The 21136-nt window shown below is 40.0% G+C and overlaps 1 protein-coding gene and 1 long non-coding RNA gene across 11 annotated transcripts in view; one reads left to right on the forward strand and one right to left on the reverse strand.

Annotated features, from left to right (window-relative positions):
• Positions 1–840: 840 nt before the first annotated feature.
• Myo81F (unconventional myosin 81F) overlaps positions 841–21136 on the reverse strand; it is a 37341-nt gene continuing 17045 nt past the window's right edge. The window contains exons 1-14 of one of the 3 annotated variants that reach the window (XM_076536218.1): positions 15182–15315; positions 14297–14549; positions 12854–13188; positions 12254–12736; positions 10836–11736; positions 10517–10769; positions 10356–10391; positions 9052–10093; positions 8366–8955; positions 8114–8303; positions 6583–8029; positions 6228–6505; positions 5685–6134; positions 841–5537 (exon numbers count right to left, since the gene is read on the reverse strand). In XM_076536218.1, coding sequence (XP_076392333.1) covers positions 5325–5537; positions 5685–6134; positions 6228–6505; positions 6583–8029; positions 8114–8303; positions 8366–8955; positions 9052–10093; positions 10356–10391; positions 10517–10769; positions 10836–11736; positions 12254–12736; positions 12854–13188; positions 14297–14519 — 6441 coding nt within the window. In that variant the 5' untranslated portion in view covers positions 14520–14549; positions 15182–15315 and the 3' untranslated portion in view covers positions 841–5324. Of the gene's footprint in view, positions 5538–5684; positions 6135–6227; positions 6506–6582; positions 8030–8113; positions 8304–8365; positions 8956–9051; positions 10094–10355; positions 10392–10516; positions 10770–10835; positions 11737–12253; positions 12737–12853; positions 13189–14296; positions 14550–15181; positions 15316–21136 lie in introns of those variants that run through there. The other 2 variants (XM_012290224.2, XM_003705367.3) reach the window with 2 other exon arrangements.
• LOC105663101 (uncharacterized) lies at positions 15344–21125 on the forward strand. Of its 8 annotated transcripts, none has more exons than XR_013039546.1 (7): positions 15344–15482; positions 15557–16438; positions 16514–17007; positions 17113–17861; positions 18110–18361; positions 18494–19505; positions 19592–21125. It is a non-coding gene; the product is annotated as an uncharacterized LOC105663101 (long non-coding RNA). The 8 variants fall into 8 exon arrangements; XR_013039550.1 differs by lacking the exon at positions 15344–15482 and having other exon boundaries at positions 16299–16438; positions 18494–19143; positions 19230–19505; XR_013039548.1 differs by lacking the exon at positions 15344–15482 and having other exon boundaries at positions 16299–16438; positions 17113–17439; positions 17507–17861.

Raw genomic sequence — 21136 nt, forward strand, 5'->3', positions numbered from 1 at the left:
ATAACCGTTTATGGTTGTTAGTTTGTTTTTTCAGCAAATTAGTCATTTTTTCACGTACAACTAATTCAAAATTTGGCTGCGATGGACGTTCGGCGCAAGATTTATGAATAATTTATTTATTATTTAGTCTGAAATCATATATGCTAAACTGGTTCGAAGAAGATACCGTATCGCATGAAATATAAGATGTATATACATTTGCACGTTCCTCGGAAGAAATAACGCAGATATAAGAGAAAAATCGATTGCTACTACGAGACGAAATAGTTAGTTGTATTAAAAACATAAGAGACAAAAATTTATAAATAAAGCATATGAATAATAAAAAGACTTTTTTAATAAAATGCACTGTTTGTAATAATTACCATAACTCTACATATTTTGTAAGATAGATATAGATTTAATGATAAAAGAATGTTATATACAAAAATAATTTATGTGATTGCTTTAATACTATTCCTGCAAGAGAAAAATATTCAAAGGTCAGGTATAGGAAATATGTAATGTGTTTCGGGTGATTAAAATTTTTAACGTGAAAGAGATCGGCAAATGGAAAAGAAAGACAGATAGAATGTTGAATTGGTCGGCAAACAAGAAAGACTCGTGCGTGTTTTGTCTTTTGCATTCAAAAATCAAAATTCTTTATTTTTGGTTTTTCGTGAATGAAACTTTGATCATCGTATTCGTCTTGTTGTTCTAATTAAAATGAGACCAAACACGATATAATTTGAAGCATAATTACTGGTTTAGATTTGACGATAAAAGTTTCTGACGTAGAGGAGGATAGCGAGTGAAGAAGAAAGAGACACTGCGGTCGTGGCAGTCGGCAAAGATCAAAAGTCTGTTCAATTGTTTGCAATGCTTATGCATTGCTAACTTTTTTATTTTTGATCTATTTTGTATACAACTTGTTTCATCATATTCGTGACATTTTCCTGATTAAAATGAGACCAAACACGACGTAATTTCAGTTATATGTACTTGCAATATCTTATTGGAGTAAAGTCATCGATGTACGCGTAACATCTTACGTCGTAGTCTGTTATGTGTCGGAACGTAAGACACTTTTCTAAGTAAACAATTGGCTGAGAGGTGAGGAGTCCTGCCTCGTAATCTGTGCATCCTGTTTGTCGTAGGTTCGATCCCACTGAAACGTGGTTTCTTTTCATGTTACGTTTTTCATTTTTTTTCTTTTGTAATTGTGAAATTATAAATAAATATAGCATGTGGCGTCATCTTGCAGTGCGAGCAATGCATTTCGTTAGAAATGCATAAAAAAAATAATTGAAAAATGCACTTCCTTCTCCTTGTTCGTAAAATGAAAACGCGCGCAGTGTAAATTGGTGTATGAGAAAGTTATCCCGGCATTATTAATTAATCTTATAGTTAATATGTGTATTCTTTGTGTTTAACGTTAAATAATTAATTTGTAATTGGAAGTGTGTTATTAGTTTTTGATTTTTTCCGATCCTGATTATTTAACAGTAATAATATTAAAATAAATTCAAAGTGTTTTTAAATAATTGTTATTTACAAGATATAAAACATCTGCAATTAATAGCATACATGTACAATAATATTTAATACATGTAATAGAGATCCTAATCACGTACAATATTAATTACGTATTATGAAAATAAAAATCGAAATAGTGAGGCAGGTTATGACTGTTCATGTGTTGTGTACAAATGCAATTCCCCTTCCAATGAGACGTTTCTTCGCAGTAAAGAATGAGTGTGTCATCAGGATGAATTGTATCGTTGACGACAGTTCTGTATCGGCTATTGCTACGAAAGAATAAAATAAAGAAGTATAATATTTTAAACGTGCTCATTTCGCAATAATCGATAGAAAAGTGAATGAAGAGCAAGGTGTAACCGAGTGTCATATATGATTTTCAAACTTTGTCGTAGATTGGCGCTCCATAAAGATTGCTCTTTTCTTTTTACTATTATTTTTATGGTATCACTTCGTTAACTTATTAGTGTGTTAATTTCATTATTTGTTCGTTATAATTTCCTATTCGTTCAAAAGGAAATAATTATATATCGTAGAAAAGATCGGGAAAATTGTTAAAAAAAACAAAACATAACTAATTTATTATATATTATTTCTGGAATTAATATTTTGTGTTTGCACATAATACATTTGAAAATAGAATATCATGATACGATTGCTATCATCTATTAGTTTTGATGCAAACTGTTTTTTAATGGTGGGCCCTTTTAGCGGTACCCTCTGGGGTGCCATATGTATGTACGTATAGCCAGGCCTGAACCCAGTCAGCACCAAGCAGCGCGATATCCCAGCGGCCATGTTGTTATTCAAACGACTCGGATGTATTGAATTCTCCCAACCAAAACTTCTCTGCGAAGAAGTAATATTTCGACAGGATTTCTTTTGCATACTATTCCCAGAAGTTTAATCTAGGTCGGTACGGAGGCCGATTTTGCAATTTCGTCCAAAACAATTTTATGAACTGAAAACTAACATTTCTTATAGAAGAAAATTTTTCGCGTCCCACTTTTCCAAAAACGGCCTCCGTACCGACCTAGATTAAACTTCTGAGAGTAGTATGCAAAAGAAATCTTGTCGAAATATTACTTCTTCGCAGAGGAGTTTTGGTTGGGAGAATGTGTGTTTTGTCGTAGCATCCTATTTACCGTCCTTGTCTCTCCTAACCAAAAACACAGTTAGTAGACAGAGAACATTCGACGAACTTCACACCGCTCGATCTAGTGAATTTCATTACGCTTAAAGCTTCGCTTTCTTTTATTGTATCCTTATACATAGCTGGAGTATATTAATAATCTATATATATTTATATATTTATATTTATGTTCATATTTATATTTATATAATAGTATGTATATTTTCTCAATATCGCGTGTAAGCGTGTAAACCGTGTGTTTGTACGTGTTTTTCCCAAGTTTACAACAAAGTGATGTTCGTGTATAGTTGTGTAACGTATGTGCGTATCGTCTATGCGTGTCTATTTTATTTATACGTATATACAGTGTCGCTCATTTTTCTTTAAATATTTCAATATAACATCGTCAACCAATAATTTATTTCTTAAGTTACACATACAGGGAATCACATATTTCGTTCCCTTTTTTTCCTTTTTTTTTTAAATATGCAATCGCATTCTGAACTCGTTCCTCACACGTTCTTATCTTTCTCTCCCTCTCACGCAAACTCTCCTGTTCTTCCCGTTTCTTCTCTTCTTTAATTTAGTTAACACGAAGTCTCACTCGTTAAACAGCTCTCGAAGACTAAGGACACCCAAAGCGGATCACAGTCTGTCTGCACTCGTCGAATCTTAGCCGAACTCCCGGAAAGAAAATCGGAATAAATAGATTACAGAGAATACACTAACTCTTTTTCGTTACATCTTGTTCCACGTGCTTCGCCATTGATCCATGATTAACTCTCTTTAAGTACGCGCGTTACAATGTTTTCACAACAGTGCCCATTAACCGACTAATATTCTGGGCGGATAGTTATGTAAAAGATTCATCCTGACAATTCTTAAATAACACGTACATATCGAAAAATTATTTCTCGCATCCTCCAACAAGTATTTTGAAAATGAAATATTGGTCCAAATAAAATGACGATATTTTTTTTTATAAACTCCAGTGTTCGACTTTCACAAAGAGATTATTTATATCATACAATTAACCCTTTCTTGACTGTGTCCCTAAGATGTATCGTAAAATTGAAAAATTAATAATAGTTATAGCGTTGAACACGTTCGTTATCAAAAAAGTGATACTAATAAAAACGATACCTCTATCGTGAATTGTAAACGGTGTAGATTTCAAAGAATTTTTTATACTAGCCCTCTTACTACGCGTATGAAAAGTTTTACTCGAAAGGGTTAAATTACAATTATTAAATATTTTGCGTATAAGCGAGCTTTACATCTATTAGCTTGATATATCATTGAACACTGGAGAATTTTGCTTGGAATCTATTGTTACGTTACAACAATTTATTTAATATTTACACACCAAGATATTGAGCGATATTGAATTAGAGAGAATAAAAAAATGAAAACAGATTTTTCTCTGGACGCAATTTCACGGTATCTTCGCAAATCGAAATCTTATTACCAGTTTTAGTCTTAAAATTTTACAAGAGAAGGGACAATATCATGAAAGGATTGTCTATGAAATCAAGATCAGATTATCTTTTGACTTTCATTTTGAACCTGTCGAAAACCTTTGTCAGTGTAGCACTTTTTTCCAAGATACATCTTTACATCCAGTGCTACTGCGTTATATTTATATGGAATATTATGCGTAATAGTGATTAGTGTATAATTTGCATTCGAATTTTGCACAAGGTCAACGTCGATTCTAATATAGCAACTTTACATTATCGTCATCGTTGAACAGAGTCGTTAACAAGGTAAGTAAAATCAATAAATTGGTCGTTTTTAATATATAAAATGAATTGTGATAACGTCTCGTCGAACGATACAAAATGATATGCAGAGAACGTACGCTCGCGTGCCGCTTAAGCTTCCTTCAGCTGACAGAAATATTTATCGCATAATTATAGAACGTTTAAAAGTTTGTCAAAATTTGAGAATACAGAGATTTTATAATTTGAAAATTTCAGAGTTTAAAGATTTGAAGCTTTTAAAAATTGTATTGTAAAATTGAAAGCTTGAGCTAAGGGACGATTAAATTGCAAGCGAGCGTACTATAACGATATTCACTGAATGATTCAACGATTATTGCGTGTTACAATTACTATTGTATATCCTGCAAAAATTGTATAAAACACACTGATGATCGCTCGTAAAAAAGGCAACAACAATGACGGACAAAATGGAAATCGAAGTTTTCCACAACTTTCCAGCATTAAAATTGTAATGGCAGTTATTTGTCGGTCCGTACGATAATATACACTTTCTCTCCGCGGCGGTAGCTATTTCTTTCGACGTCTCTCGAGCCCTAAGCTAATCGAATAAATACTGGAAGAAAGAAATTAGGCTAATGCCTCGCGACGGTTGTCGCTGATAGGCCCTGCCGCTAAAGCATTAATAACTGGATACATTTTTTCACCGCAACCTGATACTGAACGATTTAAAAAAACGCTAACTAGACGACTAACACCGTATCAAGTATGAAACATACAACTTATTTCGCTACTATTAAACGAGTAAATAAATATTATAAAAATACAAAAAGTTAAGGTATATTTAAGACAAAGGCAAGTGTACGTTTAATGCAGGGGAGAAGGAAGTTACATACAAGAAGAAATCACGTATCAGGTTGGGGAGAAATATACCTAATAAGTTACCTAATCTTTTAACTAGCTTGCGATTGTATCACTGGAGCACCTCTGTGTAACACCGAAGCAGGTCGAGATTTACGACCACCGGCAGCTGTTTGGAGATTCGTGGGCGGTTGAATCTGTTGTTGCGCTATTTGTTGAGCTATCGCGGAGTCTCTCTTTGGTACTTCTGGTGGTGACTGAAGAACATCCATGTACTCGCGAATTAAATTCGCTATTTGGTGTGCCTGAAATATATATTAAGTATTCAGTAAAATGTATAGCATCAAGTGTTTAGTGAAATGTACAGCATCAAGTGTTTAGTGAAATGTATAGCATTAAGTATATCAACTTTCTTCCACAGAATATTAAAAGTTCTCCGATGAAGCAATTACCTGAGATGTTGTAAGAATGACTTTACTCTGCTTCTTATCAGTACCAGTGATAATCATCAAACAACTAACAGCTGGACTATAACTGAGAATACTGCTATATTCATAGGTACAGAGAGTGTTTCTGGAACGATGCTCCAGAAGATGAAGACCTTGCTGATCGACGGCCAGCCACAGAACGCGTGGCCAGTTCGAGGTGAACGACTGCATCACGTCGAATATCGTGGCTCTATGCAGTGGCCACGATTGAATTAAATTCAAGAAAGCCTTCTTCGCTTCTGGCGGTGTCATTCCTCGTACAGACTGATGGTGTTGGAGAACACCTTCTATACATAAATTCGGGACCAGTCTTGTAGGTAGGCAGTGATTCGATATAGTGCGGTAATCGTGGTCCGTCACTGTGTCTTGGCAATCACCGAGTTCTAACTGAGCTTGCAATGCCGTCAGCATCATCTGCAAATGTATTATTTGATAATACAGTATTACAGTTTTTTATGATATAATCTGTCATAGATCTGTGGTGAAATTTAGAAGGTTAAGACTTACAGCTTCTTTTTCGGTGATCGGAAAACGATCAGCACGTAAATCGTGCAATACTTGATGATACAGTAACTCTTTCTCAACTGGGTCTTCGAGATTCATGTACTGATCGAGGAACAAATGTTTCTTAAATAAGAAAAAGTGATGTGCGTGCTTTCTTTGCGATTGGTTTTGTTGTGCGTTAGCTGTCCTGTAACGCTCCCATTTCGACATTACGTCAGCGATTTTCTCTTCTGGTATCAGAGCTCGTTCCGTTGGTCCTAATACTTCGTAGATAGCATAACCTATAAACCACAATATTATAAAATAATAGTATTACCGATACTAACACAACTGTTTTCATTGAGAGAATAGTAATTACCCATGGCAGTTTCTTCGAGACCGATTTTAACTTTAATAATTTCCATGACATCCCTAGCTGTAGCCGATGGATGGAACTCAACGGCGTGATACTGTCCGTCCATGAAATGGAATCTCGCGTAAATAGGCCTGCGATTAATCGTGCACATTATCTCTTCTCTGCTCGGTGGCCATTGTCTTCTTCTCGTGCCCTGTGTTTTGTAAAGGCACTTTTCAGCGAATCGGGCATACTTCCCCTCTTCGGTCACGTAATCGCTAGCGCAACGTTTCAGATGCGCGATCAAGTATTTACGAATAACTTTCTGCGGCGGTAGAATTACGGAACAAGCCAAAGAAAGTAACGCCCAATGCCTGAGATTCACACGGCTGTTCGGATCAGGATGATCCGTGGTTTGTTTGATCAACTGCAGGTATAATTCGCCTAGCAAATTCTCTTTTCTTATACAGCGTTCCATCACGGTTTGTATCAGGTTCACGTGTTCGTCCTCGACTCTGCGAACCGTATCACCGTTTTGACCCAGACCAGCGTATGTCAGAATCAGTTGGAAAACGCTGAGGGCTATCTGCTCGTCTGGGTCAGGCAGTTTCGACAGACTTTGAGGTATCGCCTGTCTGCTGAAGGCCCAATACGCGTAGGGGAATCCCTTGTAAGTTTCGCCGTGATCCGTGGCGCTACCGTGTTCCTGTCTCAGTTTCTCTATCCTGTGTTTCGACAGTCTCCTAAGTGTGTTTCTGAGGAAACCACCGCCGGAGTCTTGTGGCTTCCTCAGTATTTCCGCGTCGACGAGCGTTCTTCGACAATTAACTAGGTTATGATAGAGCCTAATGCGATCTTCGTTTGTGATACATTTGAGCTTTTTAGTAGGAACCTCGTTCTCCGTGATCCAACCAGCCAACGCTGGACAGTAGCTCACGATCAGACTACCTATCTCGTTCTTCTGCGTCGTCTCGAACACGAAGCACTTGTGTGAGCTGTCAGGATTGTGTCGAAGAAGAGACAGCGTGATAAAGGAATCACTTGGATCCAGCATAATGCTCTCCACGTCTTGGTAACGATACTCTGATAAGACGAACTTATCGTCCGGTTTAATCAACATCAATCCATCGCAATTGATACCCAAGATTAGTTGATTACCGTAGGACCAATAGCCTCGATAAGTGACATTGAACATCGTGGTACCGTAGAGTGGGTATTGCATAACGCAAGATAAATACAACACCTTGGCAGCTAGTTCTTTGCGACCGGCGCCATACTGTCTGTGAGCCTGGGCTATTATTGGCACCCAAACGTCGTCGCCGCGAGCACGGCTTATTCGATAAGGCAAAAAACTGTCCACTTCGCTGTAATAATCAAGTCTATCGTTGTCTTTTGGATCGCCCAGGGCCACCTGGGCTTGCAAACCTGCCAACTGGAGCGCAACCTTTTCAGATACTGGGAAGTCATCGCACTGAAACAGAGAATTAAAATGTGTGTGAAGTTAAATACAGTGTAAGAATAATTAGACGATCATTGCATGCTTGTATTCTCTTACCTTAACGACATTATACACAGCTTGAGCATACAGCATATTCACTTCCACAGGATCTTGAGATATTTCTCTAGTGTTTCTGAATAACCTTCGTTTAAATACGAATCGATTATCACCGCTTCCTAAAGTAGCATTATTTCCGCGTCTCAACGTTGAGAAGGTTGACTGTGCCGTATTCAACTTACATTGTTTCCTTGAAGAACAAACAACAAATTAATAATACAAGTTTCCAATAAGATCCATGAATATACTTACATTTCCCAAGCAGCTATAACATCGTACAGGTAATCATGAGCCCGCACATGTTCTTCACCATCTGGCCTACTTTGGTAAATTGCCCAACCCTCCAAGGAACGGAGGCCCAATTTTTCACCTAATTTAGCAACTGCATCAGCCGCAGTATCAGTCGGGTGCACGTCGATTGCCTTCGTTCTTCCATCCAGGAAGAAGAATCGACACACTATGGTACCCAACCGTCTCATAGCAGCGATTTCTACCGTTGACGGCGGGTGTTGTCTGCACGAGACTTTCGTATTCTTACAATTGTCTACGCACCACTGAACGTATTGCCTTAATTTTCCTTCCAGAGCCAAATTCTTTCGCAGAAAAGATACAAAGTACTTGTACAATAGCTTGCTCGGTTGGAAAGCAACGATAGCCAGACAAAGCAACAGCCAGACGCGTTCTGCCCATTCAGCGTTGGGATTATTAGTCGCTTGACGCATGCACTGAACGAAAATTTCGTCTCTCAGTTCTTCTCGCTCGATACCGTAACCGATTATGCTCTGAATCGTTGCGATCTCTTGGTCCAATTTCATTTCGCCCCTAATGTACTTACACAGATCCTGAAAGAAACGCATGAACGATTGGTAAAGATGCAGAGGTATAAACAATTACTATTATGTTATAATCCTCATAATGCAAAAGGTTACAACGCTTACCCTAAACACTGAACAAGCCACATTGACATTATCAGGGTCGTACATGTGAATGTGAGAGTTCGGTATAGTGGATCCTTTGTAGTATGTAACCATCTCGTATTTCGGGATATATTCCACGCTCTTGCCACGCGATTTTCTGGTAAGCGTAGCCATTATAGTTCCCTCGGGAGACCTTTCGTGACTGTTGAAATAGTTCTGTGCAAATTCCACGATGTCATGGTAGGTAACTTCGTTATCAGGCTCCTTCTTGTCTTCAAGTTCTTGAAGTTTACGTTCCACCCTACATTTACGTCTTTGTTCCCGTTCGACCGGGGGTTGTTGAGATTGCTGCGACTGTTGTTGCTGCTGCTGCTGTTGATCATGGCCATTCTGTTGCTGCTGAGGCACCGGTTGATGATTGTGCAAATGATGACTATTGGAATTCCGAGATTCTGGCCTAGAAGGAGGACTACCAGCAATCGGTTCTTTGATAACTTTGCTGCTTGGTACTGGAGGAGGAGATCCGCAAGATTCACCGTTGACTAGTGGCACAGAATTTCCGTTTACGACAATTGGACTGCTGGGACTGTTCTCGTCGCGTGGTAAAACAGACTCGTAAATTGGTTCTCCGTTGTCGGTGGAAGAATCTCCGTTTAACGCTAAAGATGGCACTGGTGGCGGGGGTGGCGGAGGTTCCGTAGGTTCTGGAAGACTCGGCTGGCCAAGTTTGCCAGAATTGGTGCAGGGTATCCTTTGCTGTGGCTGTTGTTGCGAAGGCGAAGTAGCTTCTTGCCCATTTGGAGTGTTAGCTTTGGATTCTGATTTTGCGTTCATCTCCATTTCTTGTTGAATCACAGTCTCCAGTTCTACATCGAGGTCTTCTACCAGTTCGTCCATTTGTTCACCAATTTCCTCGATGATTTGATTACCCTTTGTCGATTGCACGTCTGAGAGAAATGAGAATAGATTATCCAGATCTACGGATTGTAAATCTGAAGCAGCCATCTTCGAGTTCATCTGCTCAGCCATTTGCGACAACGCGGCGATTTCTTCTTGTGCCTTCCTGTAAAATGGAATGAAATGTGTGAAAATGTTGTAGAGTTTAATTGCAATAGCGGATGCTTTAGTTTTTAAGTGCACGGATTAGTCGGGTGCATTGGCGTAACTAAGATTTTTGGGCAGTTATGCCAATGATGTGCTCTCGTATTTGCGCGTGATCATATATTAATATCTGCATCTAAGTTAAAAGCAGTTACTTGCTCTAAGCTGATCATGCGGCTGTTTAAGGGATTTCAATTCGTCATTCACACTACCCACGAACTTACCCGGCTTCCATTCCGACAATACCATTGTACTGTGCGCTACAAAGGACACAAATGGAAATACAATTAACGCACAAACAATAATCACACGCGGACGACACGACAGATTTGCGTACCAAAATGGACGGTTAGTATTACAGTCGCAAACAACCACTTCATTTTACCTTTGACTTTCCTCCAGAGCTCTCTTGTCCTCCATCAGCCTCCTTTCTTCCTCCAGTCTCTCTCTCTTTCTCATTTCTTCATCTACACGCCTCATCTCTCTGAGTGCCGCTGCAACTTCTCTCGCAAACACGCCGCGTAGATGGCTCTGAATGACAATGGCTGCTCTTCGTTTTCTAATAAACATTATCCTCAGCTTCCAGCCTCGATAAGCATGTTGTACTTTCAGTGCAGCGTCTCTTATGCGTTTGTACTCTAAAGAAACACAGAAATATTATTGAAGAAGAGACAGTAAGGCTAATTCATTACTAAGTAACATACCTTTTCGATCAACGTAGCCTCTCCATATCTTCTGAATCATTATAGCATTACTGGTGACCATCTGATTTCTCGAGTCTTCGAGGGGCTCGTGCACGTAGCTTCTCAGAAAAACTTTAGTCTTTCCGATCTGCCACTCAGTCTCGGGTATTCCTTGACTACCAATCAAGCTCCTGACAGCTTCTTTCTCATCGGCAACGCAAGACAAACGCGCCTTATCCAAGCACCGATATCTCGCAATAAAGTCGTGGAAGGACATGTGTATAGGAAAGCCTTCCTTTCTTATTCGAATGATGTCCAACATGCCCAGATACTTCAGCTGATCAAGAACCAACTTCTCGTCGTAATGATTCGCCACCTTCTGCATGTTGGGCTTGATACACCTCGCGTACCAAGGGGTTGTGGCTTGGAGAACGTCTACCAAAGCTTGCAGTTGGTGTCTGAAGGAATCACAGAGCGTCGGCTTGCCTTTGGATGTTCCGCGCGACATCGTCGTCGCATTTCCGCTCGCACGAGCCACCGTGCAACCCAAAAGATCTTGATAAACCGTGATCTCCTGCACGAACTCGTTCGTACTTCTAGACATAAAATCGAAGAACACGTCTTGCTGGACATCACGATTTTTGTCCACGAAACCCTCGACGGTGTAAGTGACACAGCCAGCGTAATGCTTGACTCCGAATTCCTTCTCCCATTTACGGCGATCGTCACCCTTCACGTAGCACGGGTGGTTCTCGAATTCCGCGTGCAAATTGGTCAGGTAAGCTAGGTCGGAGCCTTTCGGCATATGGCACTGCTCGGTCAGTAATTTAAGAACACATCGTGGAGGTTTCTCGATTAGTTCCAGGCACATGGTGTTGTCCGTGAAGGTGATATGGGAGTATTGGATCTCTTCCTGTCGGTACTGAAATTTAAAACGCATTGCGCGTGTTACGATAATTCGTTGCACTGGGGCGAGTGTTGCTTTATGGTGTACGGAATTAGGCTATTCTTATATTTAACCATCGATCGCAGGGTGAGGTCTAAATTGAGCAAAGTAATAAGGCAGTATGCTATTAAACGGGACAGTAGTTATACAGAAAAGTGCCCACTTTAAAATTTAAAAACTAATTATCTTTTAGTACCCCGTCATTTATAAATATATCCATTTACGGGTCATTTGCCCGCTTCTCTTCTATACTATACACCCGTTCAAAATACATTTTCCAATAAAACAGAATTAGTCCTCGATATATTTCCAGCGTGTCAACGAACACTGTAGACAATATTCAAACGCAATTATCCACCTGTTTCATCGAGGTCAATTTAGTTCCACCCCACCGATTGCGTAATAGACATTTCACCCTAGCAATCGGGGGTTAAGTACGTTACACAGCCGACTAAATATATACACGTGCTCGAGTGGCTAGCCAGCAACTTACAAGCTCCTGTTCCAAAGCGAATACGTAGTGATTGAAAAACTTGTGCAGCTTCTCATTCGTGTAATTGATACACAGTTGCTCGAAGCTGTTCACCGCAAAGTTCTCGAAGCCAAATATATCGAGCACACCGAGGAACCTCGAGCTGTCCTGGCCAGGATTCGTGCAGTTGTTTATGTGGTTGATTAACCAGGCGAACGTTCTCGAGTACAGTGCTTTTGCCATCGCGTGCCTATTTTCTCTGGCTTCCTGTACCTTCAAAGGTATCTCCGTGATGTTACCGCGAACGTTTATCTGTCGTATCAACACCACTTTCGTCAGATCTTCGACCTGCAGGCCGAGCAAAGGAGCCACTGTACCGACGATGTCAAGGTCCTCTTTACTTAGCTCGCATCTCTCGCCATCCACGTCTTCGAAGTTTAAATTGCCCAGCCAAAGAATAGCAGACAGCACTCTGAAAATACCCTCGCACATTTCTGGCGCAACCTGCAAAAATGAAACTGTTATTCACCACTGAAAATACATGCGAACGTGGTTGATTCATAAATTGGTATTTATTAATGTTAAGGGGTGGTACGAAGATTAATCGTGCATTGTAATTACTTGAAGCACGTTAAACGCGAGCCTAAGAGCGTCCAACTTCTTGGAATTAGAGATCCCATCGATCTTGACGCATCCAGACTGATTGAGATACTTGTAGTGACTGGCTGGCTTCAATTTATACTGCTCGGCGAATTCTTTGTCCCTCGTGCCGGCCTCGACCAGCTGATAGAACACGTGGTAGTTTCTCTCCCCTGCACTTTGGAAGGTGATACGGCTCTGTTCCAGCAAGTAGTCCTGAATGATGCACCCTTTGATCATCCACTTGCTGTCGAAGCACACCTGCATGAACTTGCCGAACCGGGAACTGTTGTCGTTTCTCACCGTCTTCGCGTTACCTGTTTTGTTTTAAAGAAACAAAACTTTATTATTTTACACAAAAAGAACAAATATATAGAAAAGTTCGTGTTTACATTTTTATGAAGTAATTTGTTTGATACGATTAATACGAATGATTTGTTAATTCACTGTGAATGAACTTTTCGAGGCTTTTAGAGCTCTGTATCGCGAATACAAGAGAAAATATTTTCACAACGCAGCTAGAGGTTTCGTGCCGCTTTGTCGAGGGACAAAAGCAAACGGTACAATTTTTATGATACCCCTTAAATCTTTTCGTCTCTCGTGACCCAGTTTCTACCCCTCGCTCCCTCCATTTAACACCTGACTCGTTCGCGGCCTCTTGACTCCGAGTAATGAATCCCCTTTATTTTTAAATGCCATTAGGAATAACGTCCATCGACCCGTTTCATAAAAATCTTCCGCTCACGACCCCGCCTGTTTCTGTGAGCGTCGCTTTTAACACGGCCCAGCGGTTACGCTTACGGAAATGTATTTTATGAGAGGCGTCTAAAATTGTCGCGCGAAAAAACAAAAATATTCGATATCTGAATGAAACTCGACAGGACAGATTTCACTTTGTTTCGACGGAGCTTTAATTGCTTTTTAAAAAGTAATCAGCAATCACGACTAACGAGTTGATATTTAACTCGTGTTATCTCTGTTAATTCATGTTGACTCTGTTCTTTACATTCGGTGTTTCAACCTAATAGTAAAAAGTTTCGTGTATTCCTGTTGTGAAGCAGATCCAATCACAATTTTTTGTACGTTAAATATATCTTTGACGACCCAAATTAATCAACCTCTAATGAATTGCTGTGCACCAAGCAAGAAAATCGTGGAACATAATTCCCTCTTCCAAAGCCCTGCGCCAACTCTCTCTCCTTCTCTCTCGTTTTTACTGGAATTTGCATCGAACAGAGGCTCGTAATTCCCAAACGAATTTACACGAAACTTCAGACAGGCAAAACAGGCACGTGCTTCGTGTATCGGTGCAGTAAAGCTATTAAGGGGTAAAATTTCTGGGTGAAAATTCGGTGTACGAGCAAACTGGAGGAAAATATAATTAACCGGTTAAATTGCTTATTAGCGGAGGAAGTGGGTAATTACCGAAAGCTTCGAGAATGGTGTTCGCCTCCAGAATTTGTTGTTCAACCCACGTGTCGACGTTGCTGGTCACCGAGCAAAGGTACTGCAGGATGAACTTGGTGGTTTCGGTCTTGCCCGCACCACTTTCTCCTGATATAACGCAAGACTGATTGCTTTCGGTGTCCTGGAGGGACCTGTATGCCGCTTCCGCCAGGGCGAACACGTGCGGCTCCAGGGATCCCATCTTCTGTCCATGGTATCGATTCACGTATTCCTACGGAGCAGAATTCATTCTTGAAACTTTTCTTAGACATACAAACTTCAGAAAATACTCTTTCAAGGTTCCTTCTACTCTTCACATAGTTGTTTAAAGTTTCACAGAGTCTCGCTATATGGCCTTCTTTCATTTAGAATTCTTCAAAGGCACATGTAGTAAGAACTTAAACATACTTCTACAGTTTACAAATTTATAAATAATCACAGTATATTAACTTATAAATATGTAAGTACTGTAAACTCATAAGTACAGACATATCAAATTTCATATAAATATAATGAAAATGAAAGTTGTTTCGGTTATTCGTTACAACGAATACCCGAGGAGAATTATTTTGGAAAACATTCATTTCGCAGTGGCACTAGATTTAATTATCGAACAAATCAGACGCGGCAAACAGATTCCAATGATCCAATAGAAGGTTTGAATTAAGGGCAGCGGGTGGGCTCAACGACCCTAGTAACCCGATTAATTGCAAACGTCATTCGACAGGAGATTCCATCGGCCGCTTTCATTTACCGATTCCCTTAGGAGAAGGTATCACGGTTCTAAAAGGCGTGTACATCAATAGTTTAATCATACCGGTGTTTACGTTGCGCGTTTATGGCGCCAATAAAGTGACCCCCTACCTTGCGAATCTACCTTATTTGATGCTTCCAATGCATCATTTGTATCTGTTTTCGAGATTGCTCTGTAGATGGCTCTGCTGCTGCATCTCTCATAAAATCACTCTTTTAAATTTGAGTCTTAAAATTCAAAACAGTAAAATCAAAGGACCCCATTATGTTCAATGTAACGTCCGTTTCTTTTTAAATCCTTGCATCATTATTTCAGATCTATAAATGATAAAGTATAATGAAAATCATTTGACCGTCAAGAATGGGTAAAAGGAATCATCTAACCTCAACAAATTAATTTATCTCCTGGAGGGTGAGAACAAAATCATACTCTTTTGTATCAGGAAAGTTTATCATTCTTTTAACAAGGGAAACTTCCGCTGTTAGCCAGGTTACAAGCCCGCTTCTGTTCATCCATGTATTATGCAAGTTGCACCTTAGCCAGTCTTGCGGCTGCAGCCAGACCCGAGCGAAGTAGTACAACCCAGTTTTGCGTCAGACATCCTCTGCGCAACTCCGAGCGCAGAAAGCGTTAATCCGCTAACCCTCGCCTCGTGAAAATTCATTGGAACGCTTGATCCATTTCCGTGAAAACACCACCGAGTACACTCTCGGGCTACTCGTGCATGTGCACAACACCGGCCAGTGACGGCTGTATGATGAAATTGTTTTGTACATTTATGAAATTCTACAAATCATGAACGCAGAAGAAAAACTTATGAAAATTTAGAAAAATAGAATAAGTGAGAAGACATGATTTTCGAATTTTTAAATTCAGAAATGTCAAGTTTAAAAATTTCGTACATATCCTAACCTCTAAATTCCATTTTCGCGGGAATCGTGCCCCACGAGCATTGGCGATGCATTACGGCGGATTACTTCTTTTATCCAAAGATAAATAAACGACAGGAGTTCAAATATTTACAGTAGAATGCCAGCAATTTCCTCCAGAAACACCACTGCTATTCCTAACGAAATGCTACCTCTGTTACGTTTCAACAATTTCTACCTAGATGAGAACATCTGCCGAGGGTCCTTGCAACTTATTTGAACTTTTTGCCGGGAGAGGGAGGACGCGTCGAGATTTCGGTTAGAATGTACGTAGAATACTTTTAAAAATGCACACCCGAGGGAACGTAGATACAAAAAAGGAAGAACATTGTATAAACAAAGTTGTCTGTGTGTTTTGTGAGGGAATATGTGTACCCAGACAACTGGAGAGTAATTTAGCAAAAATTAAACTACGATCGCGATTCTGGAGGATTACCCGTAAGTACCATTAAAAATCTGTTAGTTTTTCTAACATCTCGATTGTTCTTCGATAATAAAAGAATCTTATACTAGATTACTGCGTACAAAATGGCAGAGGAAACCATCTGTTATCCCGATGAAGAAAAAGATCGTGCAGATTTAAATCGCACAATAAATTCTCCGCTGTCAGACGCATCCTGAATTTGAATGGGCATTCTGCGCTATCTGAAACACATTACGCACGAATGCATCCGAAAAAGGCTGAGCAAACGTCAGCCACCATCCGAAGTACTCTTATCGGTTATTTTCGAAGGGAATTATTGTGGAGCGTGTTTATGTCGGAGATAAACTTAACCACGGCCCTAAATCTTTAAGAAAATAAATGGCACGGTAAAAATAGCAGAGTGCAACGGATTCCAGGTGGCCGTCATACAGAAGTCCCGTTCCGACTGTATCTTATCTACGCCCTTCGTGGAAGCGCCTCGCGTGAACAGGATTTTTGACCCTCCTCGACCGCTGATTGTTTTGCGTTTTAGAAACTTTAATCTTCGGCGTGTTTACCGAAACGATGTTTGTACAGCTCTTAGGTTCCTATCTTTTTATTGCGAAATTGCCAAAAGCACATCTGTTGCCCAAAATTATGTTTCTGAAGTACGACCTCCAACAGTCAATTAAGATTATTTTATTTACAGATGGCGCTGTGATCAATCAAACAATATGGTGTCTGGACTTTGCTGCTTAGATGTTGAAACAATGATATTGGAATTTTGGAACATTCAACTTTAAAATTTTGAAATTCCAAAACAATGGAATCCTGTGAATAAGGACAACCTAATAAAACCTCTCATTTCATTCTTCCCAAAGCGATGACATTACCAGCAACGTCCCCAGATATACGCGAGGGAGTAGGACAATTTTACAAGAACCTAAGAGATGATTTCTTTCTGTGAACCATATAGCAAGTGAGAAACAAAAGTGTTTCTCCCTTCGCTCCTATTCCGTGCACCGAAATAAAAGGCGTATGCAGAATAAAAGCCGCCGGTAAAACGTGCATCTCACGAAAGATTACGACTGTTTTGATTCCAGAGGGTCTGTAGGAGCGAAGTCGTGGCCCCATTTATTCCCGCAGCTGCGACTGCAAAATCACTGCACGGTTCGCCGACTAGAGGCCACGGCTCGTGTCAGGACACCCCGGCTGGGGTCGTGCATACGACCCCTCTTCTCTTCTTCGGAGTCATTGGCCGACGACGTGCAAAGATGTACAGAAACGAGGTGGTACCGCGACGAGGGTTCAAACAGGACCATTTTATACGGATCGTTCCTTTAGTGGGTCGTTAATCTTTGACTAGAGTGGTCAGCAAGGTTTAATAGCGACCCGTTGAAGCCAATCGGTGATCGATGTCTACAACTTAGGGATTCCACTGAAGAAGCCGATAATACCGTAAATAACTTCGATTTTATGAGGTTACCTTAGATTCTGAGATTAACTTAGATTTTTATATCAAGTTTAGATGAATAGATGCTTTGCTGATTATCTTATTTTATGGTAATGAGAGGATAAGTAGAAAGGATTTACGTTGCGAGTAATGTCGGCATCGCGACGAGTTTTTAATCGCAGCAATTATAAAGAGTGATTCTTGCTCGTAACTTACTACCACCAGGATATAATCCTAACATAATACGTTACAGGGGCAGTGTTGAATCGCGTTGGATTCCTCGGCAACGGAAGAACGAGCCCAGCCTCTTATTTGCATGGAAACCTAACGAATCATCGGTCGGTGTTCACGTGACCGACGTCTATTCTTCTACGAGAGAATGAGACTCCAGAAAGAGGGGCAGGTTTTTCTGGAACGAACAAAAAGCCTCAGACTATACGTAACCGGGTAAAATGGCAGTTCGTGGACAAAATACAAACGCAGCAGGTCACGGTTTGTGACAAAGGTAAACTAATGATGACGCAACTAGTATACCTGGAATGACGTAAGGAAATGAAGATGTAGAAAATCTAATACTGTAGAAAATACTCCAAAATCTCCTTAAACTTATCCTGAACTTTATCTGGGCTCTTTGCAGATGTTTCAAAAAACCTAAGGAAAACAGTACGTGGCACCTTTCCTCATGCTTGCTCTTTGCCAGAGGAAAGCTCCGTTGCATCCGAGTGTACACAGGTTGTCGCGGTTGATTACTTCGAAACACACTCGGATCGATCGACGTGGAGAAGAAAAGAGCATGGAAAGTCGAGCGATACGGAATGCACAACGGCGAGATAAAAATGTTCCCGTCCCGTGGCTATTGGCGTGGTGCGACGCATACGAAGAAGCGGCACCGGGGAATATCGAGATGCTCCAGTTGCTTTTGTTTCCGCAGAAACACGCCTGATAAACGGCAGCCTCGTTCTTTGACCCGGCAACTACGTTTTTTCGCGGGATTAATTAACGAGTCTGCTATTCTTTCGTCGATTACATCGTTACCAGTGCTTTCAACTTGCTGGCTAAATGGTTCATTCGATTTATTTGCACGAACGATTCCGAATGATTAAGTCCGTACACGAAATCGATGAATAGTTGGCTGTGGATCGAGACGAAAGGACGAGGCTCTACGAAGGCTCCAGGGCAACCACCACGAGTCTCCGAATCCGATGTGCGCTCGAGCCCGATCAATAACACGGGGCGTGCACCACACCGAGGCCACCCTTTTCCTTCTCGCCGGCCAGGGGTCCTACCGTTGGTACCCCGGCTGACCTTCGAAATTGATCCATTTATCGCCGTAATCCTTTCGATTATATTACTAAACTTTTGTTGATTTTCAGGTGCAGATACTCTCTACTTCAAATAGACTCTATTGTACTCGATAACACGGCGATATAATGCGAGACAATTTTCTTATGATAATGTAACGGGACTGTACAACGCGGTGATGTAAGGCAAGGCTTTATAACAACACGCGAGTAACACAATGCGTGATGATACAGCACTAAGCTATAGAATAGACAAGTACTTGTGATGATAAAATACGTAACGCTGCGATATAACGCGAATATCACGGGTAGCAATATTGCAGCCATAAAAGAACAATATGTAAACAAGTAAAGACTTAGCAATATTTCATTACTAAAGTTTTTATTAATTTCATAACATTAAGTTTAATTAAACTGAAATACTTTTGAGGAAGATTCATGGTGTTAAGGACTATCGTTGAACATTCAGCCCCATTAGAAGTATCATACGAAGAGGCAGCTTCAGAGCGGAAATCTGTGTAAAAGCTCGGTTTGGCATGTAAAGCGTAGATATGTAAAGAGGATCGCAGCAGAAGGCGGACACATCAAAGCGATTTTCATTCAAATCTATTACTCGAATATTCTGGGATCGGTTGGAGTCTAAAAAAAGAAGTGGCTGCCACTCGAGCCAGAAATAAGTCCCAACACAGCATCCCAATTCAGACACCCCTGATATGAGTCCATATAAGTAGCGGTTATAAGTACTTCGTTAGAACTGCCATTGAGAAAGCTCAATTAAGCTTGATTCAAATTTACATAGCCAAGAAATTTAAGAATTTCTTATTTCATATTCAGTTAATTTTATCGAATTAAGCAAAATTCAGTTAGATGCGGAATTCAATTATTCGAGTAATGTAATTATCTAATTAATGTAAGACATAATTGTACTTAAATTATGGTTCATGTATGGAAATCGATTATGTACCGATTGCTATGACAGTAACAGCGTACTGTGACCCAGAAAACCCATCGAGTTGATCGTTCATTTTGCGATATCTTTGCGAAAGCACGTCGCGGCTTCCGTTTCCTGTTTTCAAACCGAGGCCTAACAATTCCAATATGATAAAGGCGTCCTGTCCTCGCACGTTCCGAGTCGATGTAACCAACAGAATAAAAACGTTCTTATTGGACAATATTCTTGTGCATTTTTCTAATACTATATCTTCGAAAATGTTGAAACTATTCAATCGATTGCGCTTCTAAAAAGTTCTCTCGACTTAATAACGAAACTTTGATAATATCTGTAAGTTTAATTATGTACGAGAGAGTCAATTATTACTTCTATCGGAGAGGGGATCGGCACGTGCAGCTTTTCTTTGAGAGCCGACGCTTAATATTTGTTATTCTTCCAAGGTACTTCCGGCTAGTATTTACCGCAGGAAGTGCGCAAGTAATTGTGCGTTAACTGTGACAGCGTGTACGTTTTAATTTAACAAATAACCTTTCAAAATAATTGGCAACGAAACTTGTTTGTTTATAACCCTTAACCCAGATGTGACGGCGAACTGCGTTCGAAATTTTAATTAAAATTAGACTTCGAGTGGAGAAATAATAATTCGGAGAAAGTGGAATAAGTTCTTAATATTTCAAACTGGAATATCCGCAAAATGATCGATTGTATAATTGATTACTTATTAATTATTACTATACAGTTTGATAATGTTAAACGTAATAAATTACGAAATTGAACCCTGTTATCCACAGGGTGTCTCACAACTAGAAATGAGTTACACTAGTTGTGAGACAGCCTATATACCACAATGTTCATAATTCAGCCCTATTGATTCGTTTTCTCAATCACTCCAATTATTCCCGATCGCATAATGAACGAAATTCCCATTCAACCGCGAATAATTGTTCGCGTAGGCACACGAAGAAAAACAATCGTATTCATCTTAAGTAGCGCTATTAAAGATAATTTCACAATGATTCCAATTTAC

Source organism: Megachile rotundata, chromosome 10 (assembly GCF_050947335.1).
Source record: "Megachile rotundata isolate GNS110a chromosome 10, iyMegRotu1, whole genome shotgun sequence".
Lineage (NCBI taxonomy): Eukaryota > Metazoa > Arthropoda > Insecta > Hymenoptera > Megachilidae > Megachile > Megachile rotundata.